Source organism: Phalacrocorax carbo, chromosome 2, assembly GCF_963921805.1.
Source record: "Phalacrocorax carbo chromosome 2, bPhaCar2.1, whole genome shotgun sequence".
Classification (NCBI taxonomy): Eukaryota; Metazoa; Chordata; class Aves; order Suliformes; family Phalacrocoracidae; genus Phalacrocorax; species Phalacrocorax carbo.
In genome coordinates this window covers 42,995,641-43,017,889 of record NC_087514.1, presented here as the reverse complement: position 1 = coordinate 43,017,889, position 22,249 = coordinate 42,995,641, and the positions used below count along the sequence as shown (strand labels likewise).

Here is a 22,249-nt window from a genome sequence, read left to right as displayed (position 1 = left end):
CAAGAACAGCAGCTGATTAATATCCACACATGAGAGTGTATTAACTTGTTGCTTCATACTTGAAAGTAACATTTCTTTCCTATATTCTTTTTCTTTGAACAAACAAACAAAAGCAAACCATTTTCATTACATGAAAAGCACATCTCCTAGAATAAAATTTGTAAATATTGTTATTACCTAGGTCAATATGTCTTCTCTAAAATCATAGGTTACAATAAGAAAGGAAGCAATGCAAAATGAATGCCAAAATGTGCTGCTCTTATTTTCTTGGGGTTTGGGTTGGGGTTTTTTTTGTCCAATAACATTGTGTGAAGAACAAGCATGTGACTTGGATCTCATTTTTATAATCCACTCTTTATTACTTGTTTAAAAATTGCTACATTATTCCAAAGCAGGTTAACAATTTAGACTTCAACTACTTAATGATAATCCCTTGAGGAAGCAATAAAATACAGAAAAACAATGCAAGCGGTGACCATGTAAATGCTGGAATTTCTAGAAAAAGACGTTTTACTGAGTCAACAAATTGAGAATGAGTTTCCAAAACACTGGCTCATTCAAAAAAGCCAGATGTCTTAATGTTTTAGTTTTATGTACCTTTGCTCTCTCTTTCCCTGTTCTTCTACGGAGAATTTAAATATTTGTAAACCTGTTTTTGAATAAAGTGATCTTGTCCCTTCCCTTTTTTTTATTGAATGAACCCAAGTATCCCTCAGGATCTCTCTCAAATTACTGCTCTGGCTGTGCTACCTATATTTACATGGCTAACCAGTATTCTTCTATTACTGCTCTGCTTTTGGGTTCAAGCATACTGTAGAAAGTGCTCAGCAAAGATGGGATTAAGGAATATATAAAAACACAGAGTGAAATCTGCTGTCTGTTTTCATTGTCTGTGACCAAGTTTGATTTACTGCCCAGGGCCACTCTCCCCTGCAGTCTGTGCCACTTCATACTCTTGGACACAATCCAAACAATGACCAGCAGCTACCTACACAGCTGTGTAGCTGGGTTGGTCTGGAGTCTATAGGGCTACGTATAGGCCGGTAATTAACAGTGCCCAAGGAAACTTTCCTGGATGCTCCTCTGAGCCTACTGACAAATTGCAGGATTGATCCCTGGCCCAGGCTGCTTACCACTCTCAGCAAATTTCCAGAGCTGATCTGGAAGTTAACCTGGGCCAGGGACTACTCAAACACCAGTTTGGTGTAGTCCCCATGTTCTGGATGCCAAGAGAATTTAACAGCACAGACATGGACTCTTAGCGCACCAGCTGGCCTCAGTACTGCTGCACTGTCTTGCAGCCATGTTTAATTCAGCAGTAGAGACATAGTCTGGGAGTCAAGCTGGCCCAAAGCAGAAAATCCGTTGCTGAGCATGAACGCTAGCTGGCTAATGCGGCTCACAGCCCTTTGTATAAGAACTTCCACTTCAGTGACAGGCCTGAAATTTCTTTCCTGATCTATACATAACAACATTTAAAACATGTGACTAACAGTAGATCTAGAGATGTAGGGAGGCTGGAACCTAAAAAAAGGGAACCTAAAAGCTGGAGCTTTTTCTTTCCCTCTTCGTGACTATATGATGAGAGAGTGAGTTCCTTTCCTTCTTATGCTTTCTAAGGTAGATTTTGTACATATCTTACGTATCTTATCAGTGGGAAGGAGGATGCATAAAACCGTGACTTATTTCAAATGATACTATCAACCTGTCTTTGTTTTTTCGTCTTATAAAGCAGTGTATTTATTCTACTCCGACCCTTCTTCGTATTAGTTCTTTCAGGGCAGAACTGATGAGTTCATGCTATGCCTCCTCAATCTAATATGCACAGCAGCTATTAAGGGTAATACAGCACTTTTTTTATTTTTCCAAATTATTTACATTACAGGTAAGATTGTATTTCACTAGGCTGCTAGAGTCTATTATGCATTTATAAAACTAAATTTTGTTTTATTTACACTAATGCTTTGACAGGAGAAGGTGAATTTGAAACCCACCAGAACAGTTGATAATGGAAAGAAGAAATAGGAGGAAAAGAGGGAGGCCAAGACAGATGTGGGATCTGTGCACCATTTCTCCTCCCTAAGAAGAAATATATAAGATGGAGGTGCTTATCCTATAGAGCAAAGTGGAAACATGAGGCATTATCAGTACCTTCTCTTGATCTTCTGTGATAGCACTTCCAAACAGAGATTGCTCATTTTGCATAAATTTTTGGAATCCAAATTTCCAACAACAACAAAAAAAAGAAAATCCCCAAACACAAGGACAATGTAAATTAAATCAGATGTTTCCTTTTTGTATAATCTTTTCATAGGGGAAAAGGTTGTTCTGTGGGGTTTTTCTCTTTCTTTTTAAATACCTTCAAATAAGTTGGGGGAAGGGAGAAAACATTTACCAACTTTGTATTAATAGAACTTGAAGGAATTCCTTACTGTCTTACCCTACAATATTTTTAGAGGCTGGTCCTACACTGAGCATCTACATGACATTATTTGAACCACTGATGATATAATTCAAAGATGACATGCACCTATTGCCCTCCACTTTTCAGAGCTCTACAGATGCCCCAGGACATCTGGGACTGATTCAGAAACGTGGCAGATTGTGGTCTGACTGCTTCTATGGACTGCATCTTCTGAGGGATCAAGGTAGTGGCCTGTGTACTGGAGTCACACCCTCGGGACAGGACTAGAGTGAAGCGATTGGGCCGGCTGCACAAGGCCACGTGCATCAGGCCTTTACATCAGTGCCAAAGATCCGTAAGTCCTACTGACATGAATCGAATCACGTTCTCCTCTTAAACCCATAGGGTGTGAGCTGCATCGAGCCATTTCCAGCTATTTGGATGGTCTGCTGGAAGTCCTCACCAGCTCCTCAGTCTGCTCCAACCCACTGTTCGTTAGGCCTTGTTGGTGGACTTCAAGAAAGGTCACAGAGATACCTTTGAGCATCTTGTACCACCCTGACTGTTCCCCAAACTCATTCCACTGTCTTCTGCACTTTATGTTGAAAGCTTAAACGTCTTTGTTTATAAATTCTGCCTTTGAAATCTCCATGACCTGAACTCGTCCAGGTGGTCTGGCAGTACACATAGCGCACCTTGGCTCCAGTTCTCATAGAGCTTTTCAGCTGCATCCTCTGGGTGTTATGTCCACACATTCACACTTCCTGTTTTGCTGACCTATGAGATTATGAGATCTTACCGCACTTTTCAACAGGCTAGTAAAAAAATCTTTTAAAAAAATTTAAAAAAGGTAAGGTTTCTCGTTTTTTGTTTTCTTCCTACCCATCCTCCTACAGACCTTAGAAGTTGCTATAGTTGAGTTTTGGAGAAGTTCATGATGGTTTTTAAGGCTATTGGTGGAACAGGACAGCCTTTTCTGTTTTGCCTCTCGGACTAACACGGGTTTATTTAGTTAAAACTTTTAACAGAGGCTCGTTCGCCTCACAAAGCTTGCTCTGGGGCACGGGGGGACCTGCTCCTTGGGCGCAGCGGAGGGGCACCCCGCTCCTCGGCGCAGCGGGGGGGGCGCCCACTCCTGGGGCGCAGCAGCCCCGCCGGCCCTGAGGCAGCTCCTCAGAGGCAAAACCCCCCCCCTCCCCCCCACTTCGACCGCTCCTGCCCCACCTCGCCCCTGCCACGGCGTCCCCCCGCTCCCCGTCCCGCCGTTCGGCCGGAGGAGCCGCGCCTCCCCGCCGAGAGCCGCCGGCGCGGCTGGCAGCGGGCGAGCGAGCGGCCGCCCTCCCCCCGCCTCGCCCCGCTCCGCTCTCCCCTCGCAGCCCCGCATGCAAATCTCACCCGGCACCAGGAAGTCGAGCCCCGCGGCCGAGAGCCAACTGCCGCCGGCCCCGCCAGGTTCCGCCGCCGGCCGAACCCCTCTCCCGGCCGGCGGGACAGCGGCGCCGCGCCCCGCGGGCAGCCACTCCGCCGCACCGGCACGCCGCCGGACCCCCGACACCCCGCCCCGCGCCCCGCCGGTAGCCGTGGAGTTCGCTCGCTGCCCGTTCAACTTTCGCACCCGGGAAAGTAAGTGTTTTCGCCCGTCGCCCCGCCGGGAGCGGCCGGGGAGGAGGGGGCGGGGATGAGTGGGAGGCAGCCCCGGGTCTCCCGGGTTCTCCCACGGAGGGGGGGGGGGGCGGGAGCGGGGAGTGCCCGGCCCCGGCACCCACGGCACGGCACGGCACGGCACGGCACGGCACGTACAGGGCGGCTTGCCCTCACTTCTGCCTCCCGGAGGAGCTGCTGCCGCCGCCGCCGCCTGACCTTCCCGGTAGGACTGGATGGGGTCGTAAAGGAAATACGGCATTTGGGAGGAAAAAAAAAAAAAAGAAAAAAAAAGCATCATTCTCAAAAAGCACGATTTCCTCTTGCCGCTTTGCCCGGCTTCTGCTATGGTCTTGCGGGCTGGGGTGCCTTCTGGCTGTTTTGTGCTGGAAAGCGTGTAAAATTAGCTGATCAAAGTCTGCAGTCGGTGTTTCGAGCCAAGGCGATAGCCCTGACTTAGGAGACATAATGTGGCCTCTGGGTATTCCTTCTTACACTGCTTTTTTCTAAGTAGAGTAATTCCCGGAGCGTCTTCCAAGTTCAAGCTGCTTCCTCTTAACTGTATGTTCAAATGTGCCTTAGCTCAAAAGAAAGATGAGAAAATGGCACGGTGATGTTTGGTGCGTGGTGTTTCTTGCTGGCTACTATTGCAATGGTACTGTGTGCCTATGGAATGGCCGGGAGAGGTTTTCTCCTTCCGATTTTAATTTAGGATCTGAAAGTCAAGCTAGATCTTCCTGGCTGATACTGTACCTTCAGTAAAGTGGTTAAGAGTTTTTGTTGAAATTGCATCTCTTAAGAATTTGTCATGAATGGGTCTGGGAGAACTCATCTTGCTGCTTCGCTCGTCTCTGTTGATACTAAAGACCAAGGAGATTAACACTTCAAATTTGTTTAGCCAGATCTTTTTACTGTGGATACACATAGAGAGCACAGAGGTTGAGCTCTTATTCTGTTGTTTCATGTGAAACCCCAAATGAATATCCCATCTCTTGCCTTTCATTCCCACCTTTGAAAAAAAGAAACAGTCTGACCAATCATAATGTATTTTAGCTCATGGTAATACAAATTGGAAATTACAGTTTTTAGCTTTTGTAACTTTTTAACTTTTGTAACTTAGGAATCTTAACATTAGGTGCAAGTACCTGTAAAGTGTGAGTGCCAGGTAGATGAGTCTGCACTCATCATAGTATCACTAAAGAGTTGTGGGTTTTGTTTTTTTTTTAAAAAAAGAAGATTTTTGTTGGGAAACTGCAAAGCTATGTTGGGAAAATGTAACTCAGTTTTACCAAAGGGATAGTCAAACTGTGTTTGTGTGAATTGTTTCCAACCCGGTATTGAATTCAGAGTAGGTGTTACTTATCTTTGATATGTTGGAACTTTGTATCTTTAAATAGGTACCATCAACAGCACTGAAAGTATGGATGAGAAAAAATCAAAAGGTTTTATCTGAAAAAGTAGCGACAGGCTAGAAATCAGTTGGATACTGTTAATAGGAGGTTATGAAATCTTGGGCAAGGATTTAAATTAACGCACTCCAAGATCAACAGATGTCTCATTCTACGGACCTCTTCTGAGTTCTATAGTTTTTTTCTTTCTCCATTTCAGCTTTGTGAGCTACAGACTAGTTAGAAAAGAATGCTTCATTTAACAACATAAAAATCTGTTTTAATTGTGTGCTGTTGAGATATACTTTTTAAAACTGTAATGGTGTAGAACAATTGTCTTTGTACAGTAGCTGGCTGGCTTGAAATTGTTCTTATTTTCTTCTGTGTTTTTTTTTTTTTTTTTTTTTTGAGTAAATAATGGGTTTTTCCCTATATAAATATACAGAGGGTGAGGTAAGGCTTAGGCCTTTCTTTATAAGTTCCTTGTCGAGTGGAGTTGCACAATGACTTCTGACAGTGTAATGAATTATGAAACTTTTGCATATGAGGTTGAAGCCCATTGCCTTTAAGATATTTAGTATTCCAGTTTTTAATGCTACCCTTTCAAGAGAGTTTCCATAAACGTGAAATTCTTTCTTGCATGTATTTATGAATACGTATTTATGAATGTATAAGTAACTGTCATAATACTTTTCTCCCCATTTTATCTATGTAATTGAATTGAGCCATCTTCTTATGGCCTTGTTGGCTCTTGTAAGATAAATAGCATCACAGGACAGCAAGTGGTGTGCGAAGCAGTTCCTAAAACAGGCAATGAAAAAGGCCCAAGGTCCTCCTCACTCAGCCTGGTAGCTGGTCTTCAGTGCGGTGGCCCACAAGGCCAGAGACACCGCATCTGGCCCTTCCTGTGCAGCGTTTGACATTTCTGTAGATATTCAGGATGGTTTAAGAACTGCAGTATTTAATCTCAGGTGTGATTCCATTTCTGTTGCAGAAAGGAGGTGTTTTCCTCTCTGTAATTTGCACGTTGTTTGGAATCTTAATGGGGATCTTTGAGGTTTTTGGATGGAAACATGTTGACCATGAACCAATTTTTATTTTTCTCAGAGGGTTATGCAACCTGGCAGGGGATGAGGTCTTTCCTCCTTTCCATATGCGCATATATTCTGAGTGACTGAGTGACTTTATTTCTTGTGTCCAGAGAATTGTAGAGCCAGTTTTACTCCTGGGGTTCAGGGAGCCCTTTGCAAAACTGCATGAACACAGAAAACAAGCAGATAAGGTATAAATAAATAAACAAATAAATGAAGGCATGGGGTGGGTATTGGGTGTAGACTTGGATTCCTGGCACTCTGCTCTACTAGCATGGCTGTACACGGAGGTGTGTTTCTGCAGCACCAGTGAGCCCTGAAGGATGTGAGCCGTCACGTGCTAGTGCAAGGGATGGGAGGAGAATCCATTAGCTGGGGATCCTGAGGGTTGCGTGAGCTTTGTGTGCAGCAGGTGATGCTTCCTTCTGAAGCTGTGGAGCTGACTGTGTAAATAATTACACCAAACCACATGACTCTCTTAAGTAGCATTTATTGTTATTTTACCTCTATAGGATTTCTATCTCTAAGAAGACCAGCTTCATTCTGTAGAAGAGCCTGTTGCCCAGCTGAGAGTTAGGATTTTTCTCCTGCTGATCATACTCCTATTTCCTGTTTCTCCCATTTATTTGTGTCCCCTCTTTCATGAGAGTGTAGGAGTGCTAGAGATGGTAGAGAGAGGCTTCCAGACTTGCCGAGCCATGCTACAGGAAACTATGTAGATAAAAAAATGTAAAATTATATTTGTATGAAAACAGTCTTTAGTGAAGCATACAAGGAGAAGGAGACTGCCATACTGTAAACAGTAATGGTACCTTCTCAAAGAAATCAGCTTCTACTAATAAAAGGCAAATACAGTGTAACTGTCCTTAGTGTGACTGTTCCTAGTTTAAACTTAATTGTCCTTCAGGGAAGGATGGAAAGGTCCGTGCTTTCGTATTTATTTTTGCCTGATTCAAATACGTTTCCTGTTGACATTGTCATTAAATGCTGTAATTTCCGAAGCTGAATCATTCACGGTCAACTTCAGCATCTTTCCTGAAAATGTGAGTTCATGGAACAAAATGCAAAGGCAGAATTCATCTTGTGTTGGAAGCATTTCCTCCAAATATTTATGAGATACTGAATTTGTTGCGTCCCCTAAAGAACTACTCATAGAGGTAAATAGATTAGTTATTTTTGTCAGCCGAACATCAGAAGAGAGATGGTACTTTAACAGTGACACTTCACTGGGGAGAGAAGGATTAGGAGACCAGGGAGAGGTGAAGGGGGGAATGGTTAGATCTCCTTTCTCTGGGGGGAAAAAGGGTAGACTATCCCCATTCAGGCCAGTATTTTCTATGCCGTTAGGTCAGCATTGTCTATCTTTTTCAAACTGCTGGCATCTTAAGTATCTACAATTGGTTCCTGTCTTTGCACAGCATACTATCTTACTTCTTCAGTTCAAAGGACTCAAATGATAAACAGTCTAAACAATGTGTCCTTCTTCCTCTATGGTCTCTGCTGTGCGTAGCATGAGGCTACTTCTTCCTGTCTAAGTTGTGGTTGATATGTTGTAGAATTCGCTACTTTAATTTGCAAAGGCCTCCTTTTTACTGTGCATGTTCTTGTGACCAAGCCATTTCTTGAACGTGCCTGTGATAGCAAATTGTGTGATCTTAATCTGGAAAATATGATAGCTTACCACAGGAGTTGAAGAATGGGATGCAGCTACTCTTCTGGAAAGGCGTTTTCTGCAGTTTTCTCTGTTCTAGAGGGCTGCTGGAAGTCTGGATATGATAAAAGTTCAGAGGGAATGGACTCCCTCTGGGATGTGTTCTTAACTACTCCTTTGTTGGTTTAACAGAAAGCCGTTTCAGGAAGTTAGTCAGCAAAGGCATAGTCTGTTAAGTGGGCTTTCTGATGTGGCATCTATAATATATTGCTTTGCTTTTCATGTTTGCTTCATTAGTTTGTGCAGATAGGTGTATACAAACCTGTTTGATCAATTTTTTGATGAAATCTTATTCAAGTTTTTTCCTGGACATAAGCTGAAACAACACGGTATTACAGGAATTAGGGCAGAAGTATATTTGGCTGCTAAGCAGGTTTGTTCTTTCCATGGATAACTGTACTAGGGTCTTAGAACAAAATTAACATTAAAAGGTAAAGAGTATGTTTGAGTGAATTCCTACATAATGATAACGTATTTATAAATCAGTAGGTCTGACATATCTATGATTAAGTTTTACTCTATTCAGACAAAGAAAATATTTCCCGGTAGTATCAACGGAGTAGGAGAAGATCTGGATAGTAGTGCATCTGTTGCATTTATTGAAACTGCCTGCTCAAGTGTCCCTTGCCAGCATCAGGAGCCTTATATTCATTAGGTCCAGTGGAGAGAAAATGGTTTTCTTCAGGGCAACCCCAGCCATGTATCTTGACAGGATTTTGAAAACCCTTCAGTAAGTGCTGAGTGCCCTAGGGTAGCTGTGATTCAGGTGTGAACGGACGAGAGCTGGAGAACAGGGTTAAGTGATGGCCAGAGCTGGTGTCAGCACCACTGAGGAAGTGAAAGTTTTTCGTAAACACACAGGAAGGGGATGGGCAGGAGAAAGAGGAAATCCTATGTTGGATGTTCTGAGTTCAACTTGTTCAAAATACCTTGCAAAAGTAATTTGAATGTGTCATTATGGCGTAGCAGAGCATGCAAATAGGATTCAAAGTACATTTTTGTAACTAGAGACCTACCATTGCAAAAGATCTTCTAAACTATGCAAAGGCTAGAGAGAAGCATTGCAGCCTGCGAGGGGTGTAGGAAAATTCGCCTTTTAAGCAACTCCCCTGCTGTATTGCTGGCGCAGCACTTTGTCTTCCTTCTTCTGTCTTGTGAGGTCTTTGCTCTGTCACCGATTTCCCGCTGTACTTGCACTGACCGTGAGAGAGATTGCGGCAGCTGTCCTGGCATCAGTGGAGAAGCACCAGGCCATATTGAGGTGAATGCAAAGCCAGTTTCCCTTGGGATGTAGGTGACCTGATTGATGGTTTCTGCTAGGCAGGTGGTGGACAGCACTACTGCCAGTAGGCCTGACCAGGAGAGCTTGCTGCTTCTGAAAATATCCTACTAAATTTCCTTGGTAGCAGTTCCCGTCCCTCTGCCATCATGCTTACAAGTGTGTCTGAAAAAGTCTTAGAGCCACACTGCTTCAAATGTCTTCACTGGTAGTAACGTGCTGTTTGTCTGGGGCTTTTTCTCACCAGTTTCTTGGAAAAAAGCCATGTTTCAGTCTTTACCCTGCTGTGGCAGTACTCCCTTCCTACCGCTGTTTCCTTTTTTCTTCTCCCATCGTTCTTCTATTTCCCCAGCACCATTCTGCTGCTTCTTTCTCTCTCCAGCTTTGTCTTCACGACTGCCAGTGGTATAAGCTGTTTATTTCATCTCTTGACTCAGATCTCTGGGCAGCAACTTTTCTTTTTCCCCTTCCAAGAAAATAAGTCTCAGCTCCTTTAATAATTTAATTATAATTTGTAATCTACTTGTACTACTTTATCAGGGAATACGCACTCAGAAATATGTACCCCCAGCCTCTTGAAGAGGTAGGAAGTCCAATGGAGTACTAACCTGGCACTACTGACGTGGTCTTCACAGTGTTTTATGAAGCCTGTGCCTCCTTAAAAGAAAGCTTTGTATTTCTATAGATGGCCAGCAAGACTCTTCTGTCTAGAGCATGTATTATGTGTAGGTGTGATCTGTCTTCAGAGCCAACTATTTCTGTTTACCACATCTGATTTAAAATGGTGACCTCAGCCTGACTTGGAACAGGTTAATTTCTATCTTGAAGATGGTCAGCGTGGATTGTCTGCTACCCCTTTGCCTGCCATTCTGCAATGTTACTTTGACCTTCTCTGGTCAAATTTCATTTCTGTTGTTTTCAGGAGTTTTTCTGTGCTGTGTGGTGACACATGTAAAAGATTTTTGAGCAAGCATTGACTGTTCTTGTAAATCTACCTGGTTCAGGGAAGCAAAGCGTGGATTTTTTGGTACGGGTGCTGGCCAGGGAAGAAGAAACCAAGGGCTGGTATTGTGGGGTTGCAGTGCTAAGGCAACAGTTCTTGTTCCAGGGTTTCTGTGCTGTGCTCCTCAGTGTTGACGTGCCCCATATGATCTGTCCCCACAGAAAGTGAAACTTAAGAAATTTAGCTTTGGGGAGGCAGTGCAATTTTTGAAGAACCAACTTCAGCGGAGCCGGCACCAGCAGAAAAGACATTTGGCTGGTGGAGTGAACAAGTGGGGAAAAAGGTGCTTCAGGTGAGATGTTTCTGCTCTCAATAGATCATTTGAGCAAGTCTGACGGCACTGGGATACAAATGTCAGAAAATGCAAAATTCGTCATTTGAATAGCTTATTTGAATCGGAGATCAGAACAGTATTCCCTTCTGTAATGTATTTGTCTATGTACAATGGCAGTCTTTTGCTAGGTTTAGATGGGTGAAAAGTCCTTTTCCTTCCTCCTGCAATAAAAGCAAAAATATCAAGATGCTTGGTACGATGTGACACAGGAAAGTAATTTCTCCTTTGAGCACAGAATACAGTTTCAGCGATGTGACTATGTTATGTTTATTGCACGTTCTGTATCTTGTCGTACTGATTGAGATTATGTGCTTTCCTAGGGACTGTAATTGTCTCTATCCCATTAGTTATCATCCTTTGCATTCTTATTTGATTGCTTTTTCTCTTTTTATCCCTTTGCTTACACATTCTTCCCTCTTCATTTATTTCTCAGCTTCAACCCCAATTCTGACGTCTCAGGGAATTCAGCCTCCTCTCCTACACCTTTTCTTATACTGTTTGTGTTATCCTCAGAACTTCCTGTGTATGCCTAATAATTAAGCGGGCTTTCTGTTTTTTAAAGCATCTTCTTTGCACAATGCTTAATTCTGTGGAATTCAAATGTAAATTCATTGTGAACCCATTACAGTTCTCCTGAAACAAACTTGGGTAACCATCACGAACACCAATTTATTCTTTCTTCTTACTTGGAAAGTCAGCTGCATGAGCCGTGAGTGCTAAAGTCATATATAATCAATGGGGCTTGTGCACAGTCTAAGATGTTTTTGTTAGGTACAGTGTAATCATGTGGCCTGCCTATGAGCTATATATTTGATATATGAAATTACGAAGTTTATAAACTTTAATGAACAGCCAGTGTGGTCGTACTAAGATTGCTGTAAAATTCTTGCAGTCTGCAGTATAAATGTGAAAATAATTCTTGTCATGGACCTCCAGTTTACCATGAGTCTAAATCTGCCAAAATTATCATGCATGCTGTCCTACTCATGAAGGTCTGTGTCCTGCTTTTCGTTTAGAAACTCCCAGCCTGAGTCTCTCAAATTCTGTAGAGCTCTTGCAAATCGTACGCAGTCACTTACAGGATCAGAGTCTGGTTCAGTGGAACTGGCTATGGTTGCAACTGCTAGGTCTTCATCTGCTATCAATTGCAAGGCTCTTAACTGTTAAGCAGGATCAGAAACAACAGAAAATACTGAATGCTGTGCAATCCAGTAACAATACATTGCGAATACAGCAATGTTCGTTGTGTTGAGAGAGAGAAGACAAGGAATGTCAAGGCAAAGTCAAAATACTAGCAGTAGTCAAAGTATTAATCGGTTTCTGAAAATGAAATAAATTCACATATTGAGCAAATGCAACATGCTTCTTCAGGTCAGTCCTCCTCTCAGAACTTCTATTTAGCATAGAGTAACTTCTCTCAAATATAAAAGAACGTTAATCAAGTTAATATTCTTGCATAGCTGCTGTAGTGATGATTTGGGGAACTCTGTGCTCATTCTTGCCCTTGAGGAAGATAATATGCGAAGGTGTATGTGTGTTTAAAATTGGAGGTCTCCAGTTCTTCCTTAGAATGTTTGAAGCAGGAACAATCAAGTGAACTGTAACACCAGCAAGTCGCAACCCTCCCTTACAAGAGAGTTTCCAGATTCCTACTCTCACTTCTCTCTGAAAATAGAAAGAACGTAAAATATTTTTAATTTTGGTTAACTTTAGAGAAACTTCTTATCCATGCTTATGTGTGCAGCAAATGTGAAAAGCATGCTTAGAAACTTGGATGTGAATTCTTACTCTGTGTTCACCCAGTGACGTATTTCCTTTACACTCACACTGTCACCCCAGCTTGAGCACGTAGTTTCACAAGCCTTTAGTTAAAGTGTGCTTCTGTCTTTACACGCCAGGCTTTCAGACCTGAATCAGTGGCAAATTGTAGTCCTTCAGGATATGTTTGGTAGGCTATGCAAAGTGTACTCAGATCTTTTTAAAAAACGCTGATCTCAAGGACTTAGTATAAAAAAACCTCCAAAATTTGCTCATGATATAGCTCTCTTAGTTCTATTTATCATATTTGCAGCAAACTGTTGGTTCAGACAATATCCTTTGGTCCCCCCACATGTACCCCAAATTGCAACAGTTGCTTAGAGCAGTTCACTGAGCTGGGTGAGAAATCAACGGGAACGTGCCTGTTTTAGATTCATGGCCTCAAAGGAATATAATTAACACAGTGTTTAAAATTAAGTAAAATAAATGAGTTATAAATAGACCTCTGTGAAGTGCCAGAACCCAGAGTACAATCTTACACCCTTGAAATTAAGGGAGGTTCTGCTACTGACACCAGTGAGAACAAGTCGGGGTGGTTTCTCACAGGAATAATTACACAGTTAGTGCTGATTGTTCTTGCAGTACCCCTGTAAAAATCAAATAGCACACAACTCCATTTCTGCTAGTGTAGTTTACTGGCACCGGATTCGACACTGTCTGATTTTTTTCAAGAACTCTTGCAACTTCCTCTTGCGACTTAAGAAAACTTGTCCAAGTTTTGCAAACTTCTAGGAGGAACTGGACTCTGAATAAGAGTGTTAGCCCACATCAGCATGAATGATTTAACCCCAAATTTTCATCTGAGCTTAGAGTTCATTCTGAAATCCGTATTACATACCCCAGTAAAATAGCCTGTGTTTCAGGAGGGTACCTCTGTGTATATCTAATGCTGTACAGCTAATGAAACACAAAACAGTCTGCTGGAGAAGTAACTTTTTTTTGCCACTCAACTAGACACTGGTGTTTGAAGGGGATGAAAAAAAAATATCTGTTTTTCTTTTGTGAAATTCAATGCTTTAGACAGGTGCCCAAGGCATAATATGATGCTATTATAGCACGAATGCTATGTTTAAGTTGCAAGTTTGGTCATGAGTACATGTCAGCATATAAACATGGAGGTGACAGCAGATGAAGCATCCCTCTGACTAGTAGAGCAGGGTAGTAAATGTAGCGTTGTGCAAAGTAATATGAGTTACAAAGTGTCCGGGCTAGTAGTACGGAGTTGGGAGCCATTGACACAGAAGTCGTTCTGCACTAATTTAGTCATAACTGTCTTAATCCATGTTGAAAGCAGACTGTAGAAAGCATAAAGCCAGCTAAGGTTTATAATAATTGATTTATTCCAAGGGGATACGGTTACCTGAGTTTGAGAGAACAAAAGCTAATATGCACTAATGATCTGCTCTGCCTTTCCCCCTTTTATTAAACACACTGAAAACAGAAGATAAACCCAAAGAAGTGGTATACTTTCTATGAGGCCACCCTCAAAACCTCAGTCGGGGCTTGTTGGCTGTGAATTTGCTGTCTCCCATCATGTTTTCATTGATGTGTGGTGATAAGTTCAAGATCTTCGAGTTCTGTTTACAGTATAGCAATGGGTTTGAATTACAGGCACATCTCAAAGCAAGAGATTACATCTGCAAATACTCTTTATTGCCAACAACATCTTTAAGTAGTCAAAGGCCACGTTTGTAAATAACCATCTTCTCCCGTTAGTCATAGTAGCCGTTAATGATTCTCCCTAACAAACGTCCTGTCAATACCTTTGTCTGGGCATGTGGAGGTTGAGTGTTAGGCTGCCTTGCTTGAATGGGATGAAGGTTTAGGGTATCAGCTGCTACCTGCAAATATACCTTTCTATGCACCCTCTGGAGGGGGCGGACAGAGCGACATGTTTCAGTTGAAGAGCTAGTTGGGGTACAGCCAGGTGATGATATTAAAGAGACACCTTAATTTTCCTGAAACTCACTAAACGTTAGCAAGCTGCTCGCTTCGTCACATGTTATCTTCTGAGGCTTCATGAAACAGGGAGAAGCTAACTCTCATTTCTCTTTTATGTATCACATAGTAAATGCAGACACTGGGTACTGCACAGTAGCTCGTGCAGGGCCACTTGTTACTCAGTCTAATTTGTGTGGCTGTGCCTTTGGTTTCAAGTACAGTGATGGGTATGTTGGAATCAACACCTGAGTAAAACCACTGTGAGTATGAACTAGGCCTTTTGGACTGCTGCAGAAACCCTTATTGCTCGCCTTTCAACTATACCTTGGTTTGGGAGGCAAAGTGTGTGCGTGAAGGAGAAGGGGAGAGTGAGGAGCTGGGTAAGTACTGTTGGGGGTGAAGAAGGATGTGTCCCAGATCTGTGTTCTCCAGAGAAACTGTGTGAAGCTTGTCCTTCTGCCCTTCCGTCGCATCACTTGTTATGAGGATGATTTTGGGCTGCTCCTGGACTTCACCCCACCACCTTGTCCTTTTTATGGGTAGTTTCTCATTTTCCTATGCCACAGTGATTGCTCTAATCGTTAAAAAGGGAGGGGAGAAGGATCCTTATACTAGTGGTAGACATAAGCATCTAAAAAACTCAGGGCAAATATTAGACTCCTGAAACTTTAGCATACTGGCATTATTGGCCAAAGCCATCAATTTAAAGCTGAAAAAATTGTATGTGAGTCATAGATATACTCAGATTGGATTGTAGACATAGTCCTTGGGGTTTGCTAGCTCGAGTGGGACACTTCCTAGCACTTAGGAAAAATGTCGATCCTCTTCAATGTAGTGGTTTGGCCAAATTTTCATCTGGAAATGGAGATTTTATTATATGGAGCTGCTCTTTGTTGTTACTGAGTTTTTTTATTAGTACAGAAAATGACATTTTTGCTTATAGTTTGCATGACACTTTTAAGTCTGAAAAGTATTTTGGGAACCTTCCCTTTAAGTTGGTTAACATGTTGGCGTAGTTTTTCTCTGTTCCATTTCGTATGCTCATTTTTAAGAATTGATAGAAGTATTTATTCCGTCATGTCAAATTAAGATATTATTTGACCTTTTCCCCTATCTTCAAAAGATATAGTGCAGCAGAAAAAAGTTGAGGAAATAGAAGATGTGGTTGCCCAAGGGCTGGCAAAGTGAATTAATTCATTGTTGATATCAATTCAAAATTCTGGAGGATGCAGTTGAGGCAAATGATTGTAATAAAATGAAGCGAGTGTTATAAGGTCAGAAAACAGATGTTAGCTTAATGTAAGACTTGGTTTAAAATTAGTGCCAAAAATACTGACTACATGAATCTGGAACATTTTCATAATATATAAAGTCTATTATGCAATGTTAACAAAATTACAATCTTGTGTGGATTAACTTATTTGTGTTTTGTTATTTTTATTCAATTGAATAAACAAGGATCAGTAGTTTGGATAAATTATATTTCACTTCATTTCAATCTAATGTTTTGTTTCAGAATTTTATTTTCATCCTTTTGCAAGCATTATAACATTATTATACCACCATAATGACATTAGTTATTTTCAGTGTTTTTTTTTAATTTTAATTTTAATTTATTTTTTAACACAGCCTAAATCCCTGCATGAAACGAAGCTTTTAACAAATCTAGGCAAAAACTGTGGTGGATTTGTAGAAGAACAGAAGATGCTTCTTTCTTGACCAAGGCCCCCCACCCCTGTTAGAGCTATCTTTCTTGTCATCAGCTATGATGATATTTATTGTATATGTTCTGCTGTCATTTGTGAGTTCCAACAAAAACTGTGTATCATTTAGCTGAGCACTGAATAAACTTATCCTCTCCCCAGAGACTTAAAGGCAAGACAGGCAAAGGTTGGACTGTGGCTTAGTATCATTTAAATACAGAAAACCATTTACCTGATCTGACGCAGTTGTTTTTACCAAAGCATTCCTATTTCAAAGGCTGTGGAGGGAAGTACATGATCCTCAAACCTCGCCTGACCACACCTGATTTCTGTATAGCTGTATTGGATCGCTTCATACTTGGAAGTTTGAGGTGTGATAACTTGTTGCTTATTTTCCATTTAGTATAGCAATGTGTTAATTAATGTTGGTTATTGCATAGCTAAAATGCCTGGTCTAGTAAGTAACAAAAAAAAAGGGGGTGGTATAGGAGAAAAGGTTTTTCCTTGTACAATGCAATTGCGCTGCTCAGAACGGGTCTGCCTTTTCCAGAAACACCTCAATACAGCAGCTCCAGGTATTTTTTCTCACCAAAAGTTTCCTGTTCTCTTTTCAGCTGTTGGGGATTCTTGCTGTATGATGTAATACACAGTCCACTTCCGCTCTAGTCAAGTAGCAGCACACCTTTTTTCCCTGTTCTAACTTGAATTTTGATATGAAAAGTGTTTAAATTAAGAAGTGGACCTGAGTTAAGAATGCTGCAGAGTTCTACCCCTGTTTTCAATATGCAGGCCAATGTGGGAAGGGGACGCAGGACACCAAAGGGTGGGAAGAATGGGTGTTGAGAATGTCAATGAGAAGCGTAGTCAGCTTGGTAATGAGTTCAAAAAAGGATCCTGCCAACACAGATTGGTTTAGCTGGACTGAGATATTTGTGTGCTAATGCCATGAATCTGGGCTATAAAGAGGAGGAGCAGAAATACTGGTGTGGGGCTTAAAACTCAATGTTGCAGAGGAAGTAGAAATGTGACAGATTTGTAATTGTAGTAGGAATGCAAATGTTGGAGATCGTGAAGGTGACAGGGTGATACTTTCTGTAACTGATAGAGGAAAACCGTAAAAAATAATCTGAGACAACATAGACAAAGGAACATTTGTCTTGGGTGCAACTGCGAAGGAAGGAATTGTGAAAGAAGCTGAACAGGGTAGTGGTGCCTGTCTGCTGCACTTCCCCAAACTCTTGGCAAGACCACTCTCTGTTGCCTAATGTTACATTAGCATTACATTAAGACATTTTTTTAAAAATATTTTTATTTGCAATGAAAAAATAGGAGTCCCCTTGTGATAGTAGGAGGCATTAGAAACACACAGGTGGCTGAGAATATTGTGCAGAAAGAATGGTCTAGCAAAATATTGGGGAGAAATTTAATATCAGGGTGTAAAGTCATGCTACTGGAGATACGAAAGTCTGCTGTGACAAGTTTGTCATTATGAAAAATGAGACAAACCTGGATCGCAAGATGATTATAAAAGGCTAGTGTGATGAAAGTGTGAAAATAATAAATTTCTGGAGTTTATTGGGCAACATATTTTGGTAGGTCAAAGAAATATTAATACTATTTGCTGCAAGGCATTGCTGAAAGTCATCGTGGAACGCCTGACCAAACTCCAGCCTCCTGTCCTTAAGACAGATGAGTTCAAACTGAAACGGATGTGGAGAACAGCTCCTAGGATAACCAGTGGAAATGGAAAAGACTGACGGGGCTTGGTCCTTAAAGCCTAGAAAAGAGGCTGAAAGAGATGCGACTTTTTTCTAATTGCCAGAGAGGATGAAGGGCTAAATGCCGTTATTGTCCCCAAAACATGCCTAAGACTGGGAATTACAAGACAGCTTCTAAGCCAAGTGGAGTGAGGTCCTGCAACCTTTCAGCAGTAATATTTTGTTCTTCTCCACCACTACCCATTAACCTCTCTAAAAACAGAGCACGGCAAACTCGCTTCTGAGCTTGTATGATTCAGTTGTGCTGCTCAGAACAGGTCTGCCTTTCCCAGAAAGTAATTTTTAGTCCTGGGCCCTAATCATTGTTGATAAACTTGGTGGCTCTGTTATCTTGCTCTGATAGAAGTGCACCCTTGGAAAATTTGAGGGTTTGACTTAAACATGAATAAGTTTGAGGAAATCTCTCAGTAACGTGCTTGTTGCGTACTTTTCCACTACAGTAATATTTGGGTTTTGATGGTTACACTGGGGATTAACTTGTTTCTCTTCTTTGCCTGTTTATATAGATGTATGTCAAAATATTGTTTTAGCTTTGTCTCACCTTTTCCCCAAAAAAGATTGAAGCAGCTAAAGAATTACCCAAATTTTCTCCTTTTCAAAAAAATTCTGTCAGCTGGACTACTGCTTCTCACATCACAGGAACAACAGGACCCTACACTGGGCAAGCCTGTTATGGTTAAACACTGAGCAGATTTAGGCTATTCATCTTCCTTTTTATATGCATCGCAGGGAGCCCGTGTGTGTGTGTATATATACATATGCCCATGTATATGTGTACCATATCAGGGATAAATTTAGTTTGGGAGGCATAGAGGTGATGTAACCTGGACCTATAGAAATAAGCTAAATTAAAAAAGAAGTTACAGTACATGAGGCAAGGAGTGACTGAGACATAGTTAACTGTTTCAGCAGAAAGGCAAGGGAAGAACAAACTGCCTGAGTTCCCCTAGTTGGTCTCCAGTGCAAAAACAAGATGTAGGAAGTGAAACAAGCCCAAGATGAAAGCTGACCCAGGATTTCTGTGTTTGCAAGAGTCTAGTTTGATGAAAGTCACCACGCAGTCAGGACTTACAGTAAAATTTAAATGTGTTTATATCTATCTAATATTATAGATATTATTATTTTTATATAGATATTTTATAAATTCTTATATATGTATGTGTTATGAATTGCAGGTATAAGAACAAGGCTGCACAGAACCCAAACTGATAATTTTTGAGACAGGCAATAAGTAGGAATCCACTTCTGTTCAGTTGCTCTCCAGTTTAATTCTTTCACATTACATCTGACCACAGATAATTTATTTTTGTCACTCTTATTCTCACTCCAGTCTAGTAGCACATCTTCACTGGGACAAATACGTATAGAGCAGTACTGATGAGGCTTTGCTGAGCTCTACTGCGTCAAATAAAACTCCTCCTCTGTGTTCCTTGGAGGTTGCTTTGCCATTCTGCACCATGTGATGATGGGTCAGAAGTGAACCCAGGCCCCTCAGAGATGGTCCTCCTCATAGTCCCAATAGCAGAGGTACAGAAGATTGTTGCAACACTCAGGTACCACAGATAATGTGGAAGCAGATCAACATAGAGTGGAAGTCAGCAATAAAGGTTAAGATAAATGAATTCCTTAAATTTAAGATTTTTCCCATTTTTTTCATGGAATGAGAAACTTGAGCAGTTGATTGAAGTGATGTGGAAAGTTGGATGGTGTACTTAGAATTCAGGTGTTTGTTTCCATGGGCAGAGTGGACTTAAAATTCTTCCTCCCCATAAGTTTTAGGTCTAAGTTGATCACACTGAGTTTGTTTTTCGAGACACTTCTGCCTTGACCTTGAGGATAATGCAGAGAAGTCTCACATTCTTGATTATTCAGGAGACCTGATGAAGGCATCAGTGTGTTACCTCTGGCTTTATAACTTGTGAAGTAGCAACAAATCAGCTGTCATTAAAGGCCAAAATAAAACATCTAAAACAGAGAAGGGAAAAGATATTCTTTTCAACTTTTGGAAGAGGTGTTAAAAATAAAATTTGCCCCTCTGTTCTCTAAGCTGTTTTAAAGCTCCAGCTTTAAAACCAGTTGGGTTTTTTTATATATAGGTGTAAACAATTGCTTCCTGTTCAAGTCAGAAGCTTAAATATAGAGTAACATTCAAGACTCAGAATAATATGGGGGGTCTTAATTTTTTAAAATTTTTTTGTCTTTATACTTCTTAATGCACTGTCTCTCTTATTTGAACTGCTAAGGAACGTCTTTCATGTATATATACCTGCATAAGAAATTTTGTGACTTAAATGAAGAATTTACTGCTTATAAACCTTGTAATTGAATACAAATTTATTTTATTTATGTACCGGTTAAAATACATATGTATATATCTGTTAAAAGCCTAAGCCACCCACAGAATTGGTGTTTATATACATGATTACTGACCTTTTGAACGACAGATATTTATCTGATAAAAGAGTAGCATGTATACTCCATGTTGTAGTTCTAATTCTTTTAAAACTTACTTTAGTATCAGAAAAGCCAAAGTAAAATCTTAGTTGTTTTTTAAAAGTTTGCATTTTCTCTAAACTGTTGAAAGATCTGAGAATCATTTTTATGAAGGCATGACTTTGATCAAGAAAAGCCCGGCCATGTGAGGTGGATTTTTAGGAAATGTTAGGAGAGGTTTCTAATGTACAACCGTAAATACTGTATGTAATAGAATCACAAGGAGGAGAATAGTTGTGACCATGAGCAAAACGAAAGATGAGATTGGCTTTGTAGAGGATGCAAAGGATAAGCGCTGTGAGGAAACGAAACCTCAAATGCTGCTGAGGGTAGATGGGCAGGCGATGGTCACACGAACTTTGACTGCTTGCAGTAGGAAGTGTTGTGGCTTTAGACACATTACTCTGCTGGTAATTTAGCAAAATGCAGATAAAGCAATAGTATTTTGGGGATAGAAAGCATTTTAACCCTGGAAAAATGTTGTACGAGCTCCTGGCCCCCACCCCCAATCCATTTTGGAATTAGGACCCAAGTGCTGCTGTAGCGAGACAAAATAGGGGATTCAGAGGGAAAATGCAAAGCTAATGCCTCTGTAGACATCAAAATCAGTGTCTGTGGAACAACCTGCCGCAGAAGCTCTGTGTCATGGTTCTTATGAGTACTCCTGTAGCTTTTCAAAGGGTGCCTGAACTTTGATTCTTGTCACAACACTGCAGATGTTATCTCAAGTACCTGTATTTTGCCTTTCAGCCATGAAATACAATACACTCTTTGTTAAAAGAGAAGCTGTTACTTTTTTAGATGCCTGTTTATAAAAGTTAGCAGCTATGTTATATAGACTTTCTTCTAATTAAATGTTTATCTTTCAAGTCTAGAGGTGCGGACAGGCCCATAAATTAAAAGCATGGATGAAAAGTAGTGTCTCCTGTATTGCAAGACTGTTGGAATGGGAACCGCCTGAGTAGGGACAGACAGAATTTCCTCTGATGTCTAAATTATTTTTATCACCGATGCACAATAACATAGTTTCATTTGTAACGATGCTGTGCTCTCTGGATTGCTCTTTGCTTACCATATTCTCTTTCTCTTAATATCTGCACAAAACTCTTCCTTGATGCTCCTTGTGATATGGCAACAGAGAGCTATGCAAATAAACATTTTACACTGCGTGAAATATTTTATTTATGCATGAATGAACTTCTCCCCTTCAGATTTTCCTTATGACTACTGTATAAACTAAGAAAGATGTACACTGCATACACATTTTGTATTTCAAAGCTTCTTTTTTGTATGGGTAATTTGCTGGAGTCGAACATTTGTGAAGTTAACTTTGGTAATGATACAGCACTTTGTATTTTGAAATCCATTACATGTGTTGATTGAAACTCTCCTGTCAGTGCCTGCTGTTTATACTGGCCCTGTGAACCTTTACTTTGATACCACTCTCAAAACCCTGGGAAAGACCTGGATCAGATTTCAGTAAAAATGTATAAAACTGTGCTAGAAACAAATACATCTGGTATAGCCGAAGAACTGAGCAGTCACTGAGCAGAAGCTTTTGAAACCAAGATGGTTACGTTTGCTTTGGCCATAGGACTGATTTTATGGAATTTTAAATGTGCAGTCTGCAATGCAGTGCACACAGCTTTATAGAGGGCTGGCGTG

General features: G+C 41.0%; 1 protein-coding gene and 1 long non-coding RNA gene across 9 annotated transcripts in view; one reads left to right on the top strand and one right to left on the bottom strand.

Annotated features, from left to right (window-relative positions):
- Window positions 1–335: 335 nt before the first annotated feature.
- Window positions 336–3,958, bottom strand: LOC135311918 (uncharacterized). The gene is made up of 2 exons (XR_010371468.1): window positions 3,800–3,958; window positions 336–3,181 (listed from the first exon to the last, which is right to left on the bottom strand). It is a non-coding gene; the product is annotated as an uncharacterized LOC135311918 (long non-coding RNA).
- The window catches only part of LYN (LYN proto-oncogene, Src family tyrosine kinase), a 55,117-nt gene continuing 36,613 nt past the window's right edge, over window positions 3,746–22,249 (top strand). For 2 of the 8 annotated variants that reach the window (XM_064442704.1, XM_064442701.1), the window contains exon 1: window positions 9,360–9,496. Coding sequence is in view for 2 of the 8 variants with exons in the window: in XM_064442700.1 (XP_064298770.1) it covers window positions 3,787–4,027 (241 nt within the window). In the remaining 6 variants the exon portion in view is untranslated. Of the gene's footprint in view, window positions 4,028–4,165; window positions 4,272–9,359; window positions 9,497–10,740; window positions 10,810–22,249 lie in introns of those variants that run through there. The other 6 variants (XM_064442700.1, XM_064442699.1, XM_064442705.1 and 3 more) reach the window with 6 other exon arrangements.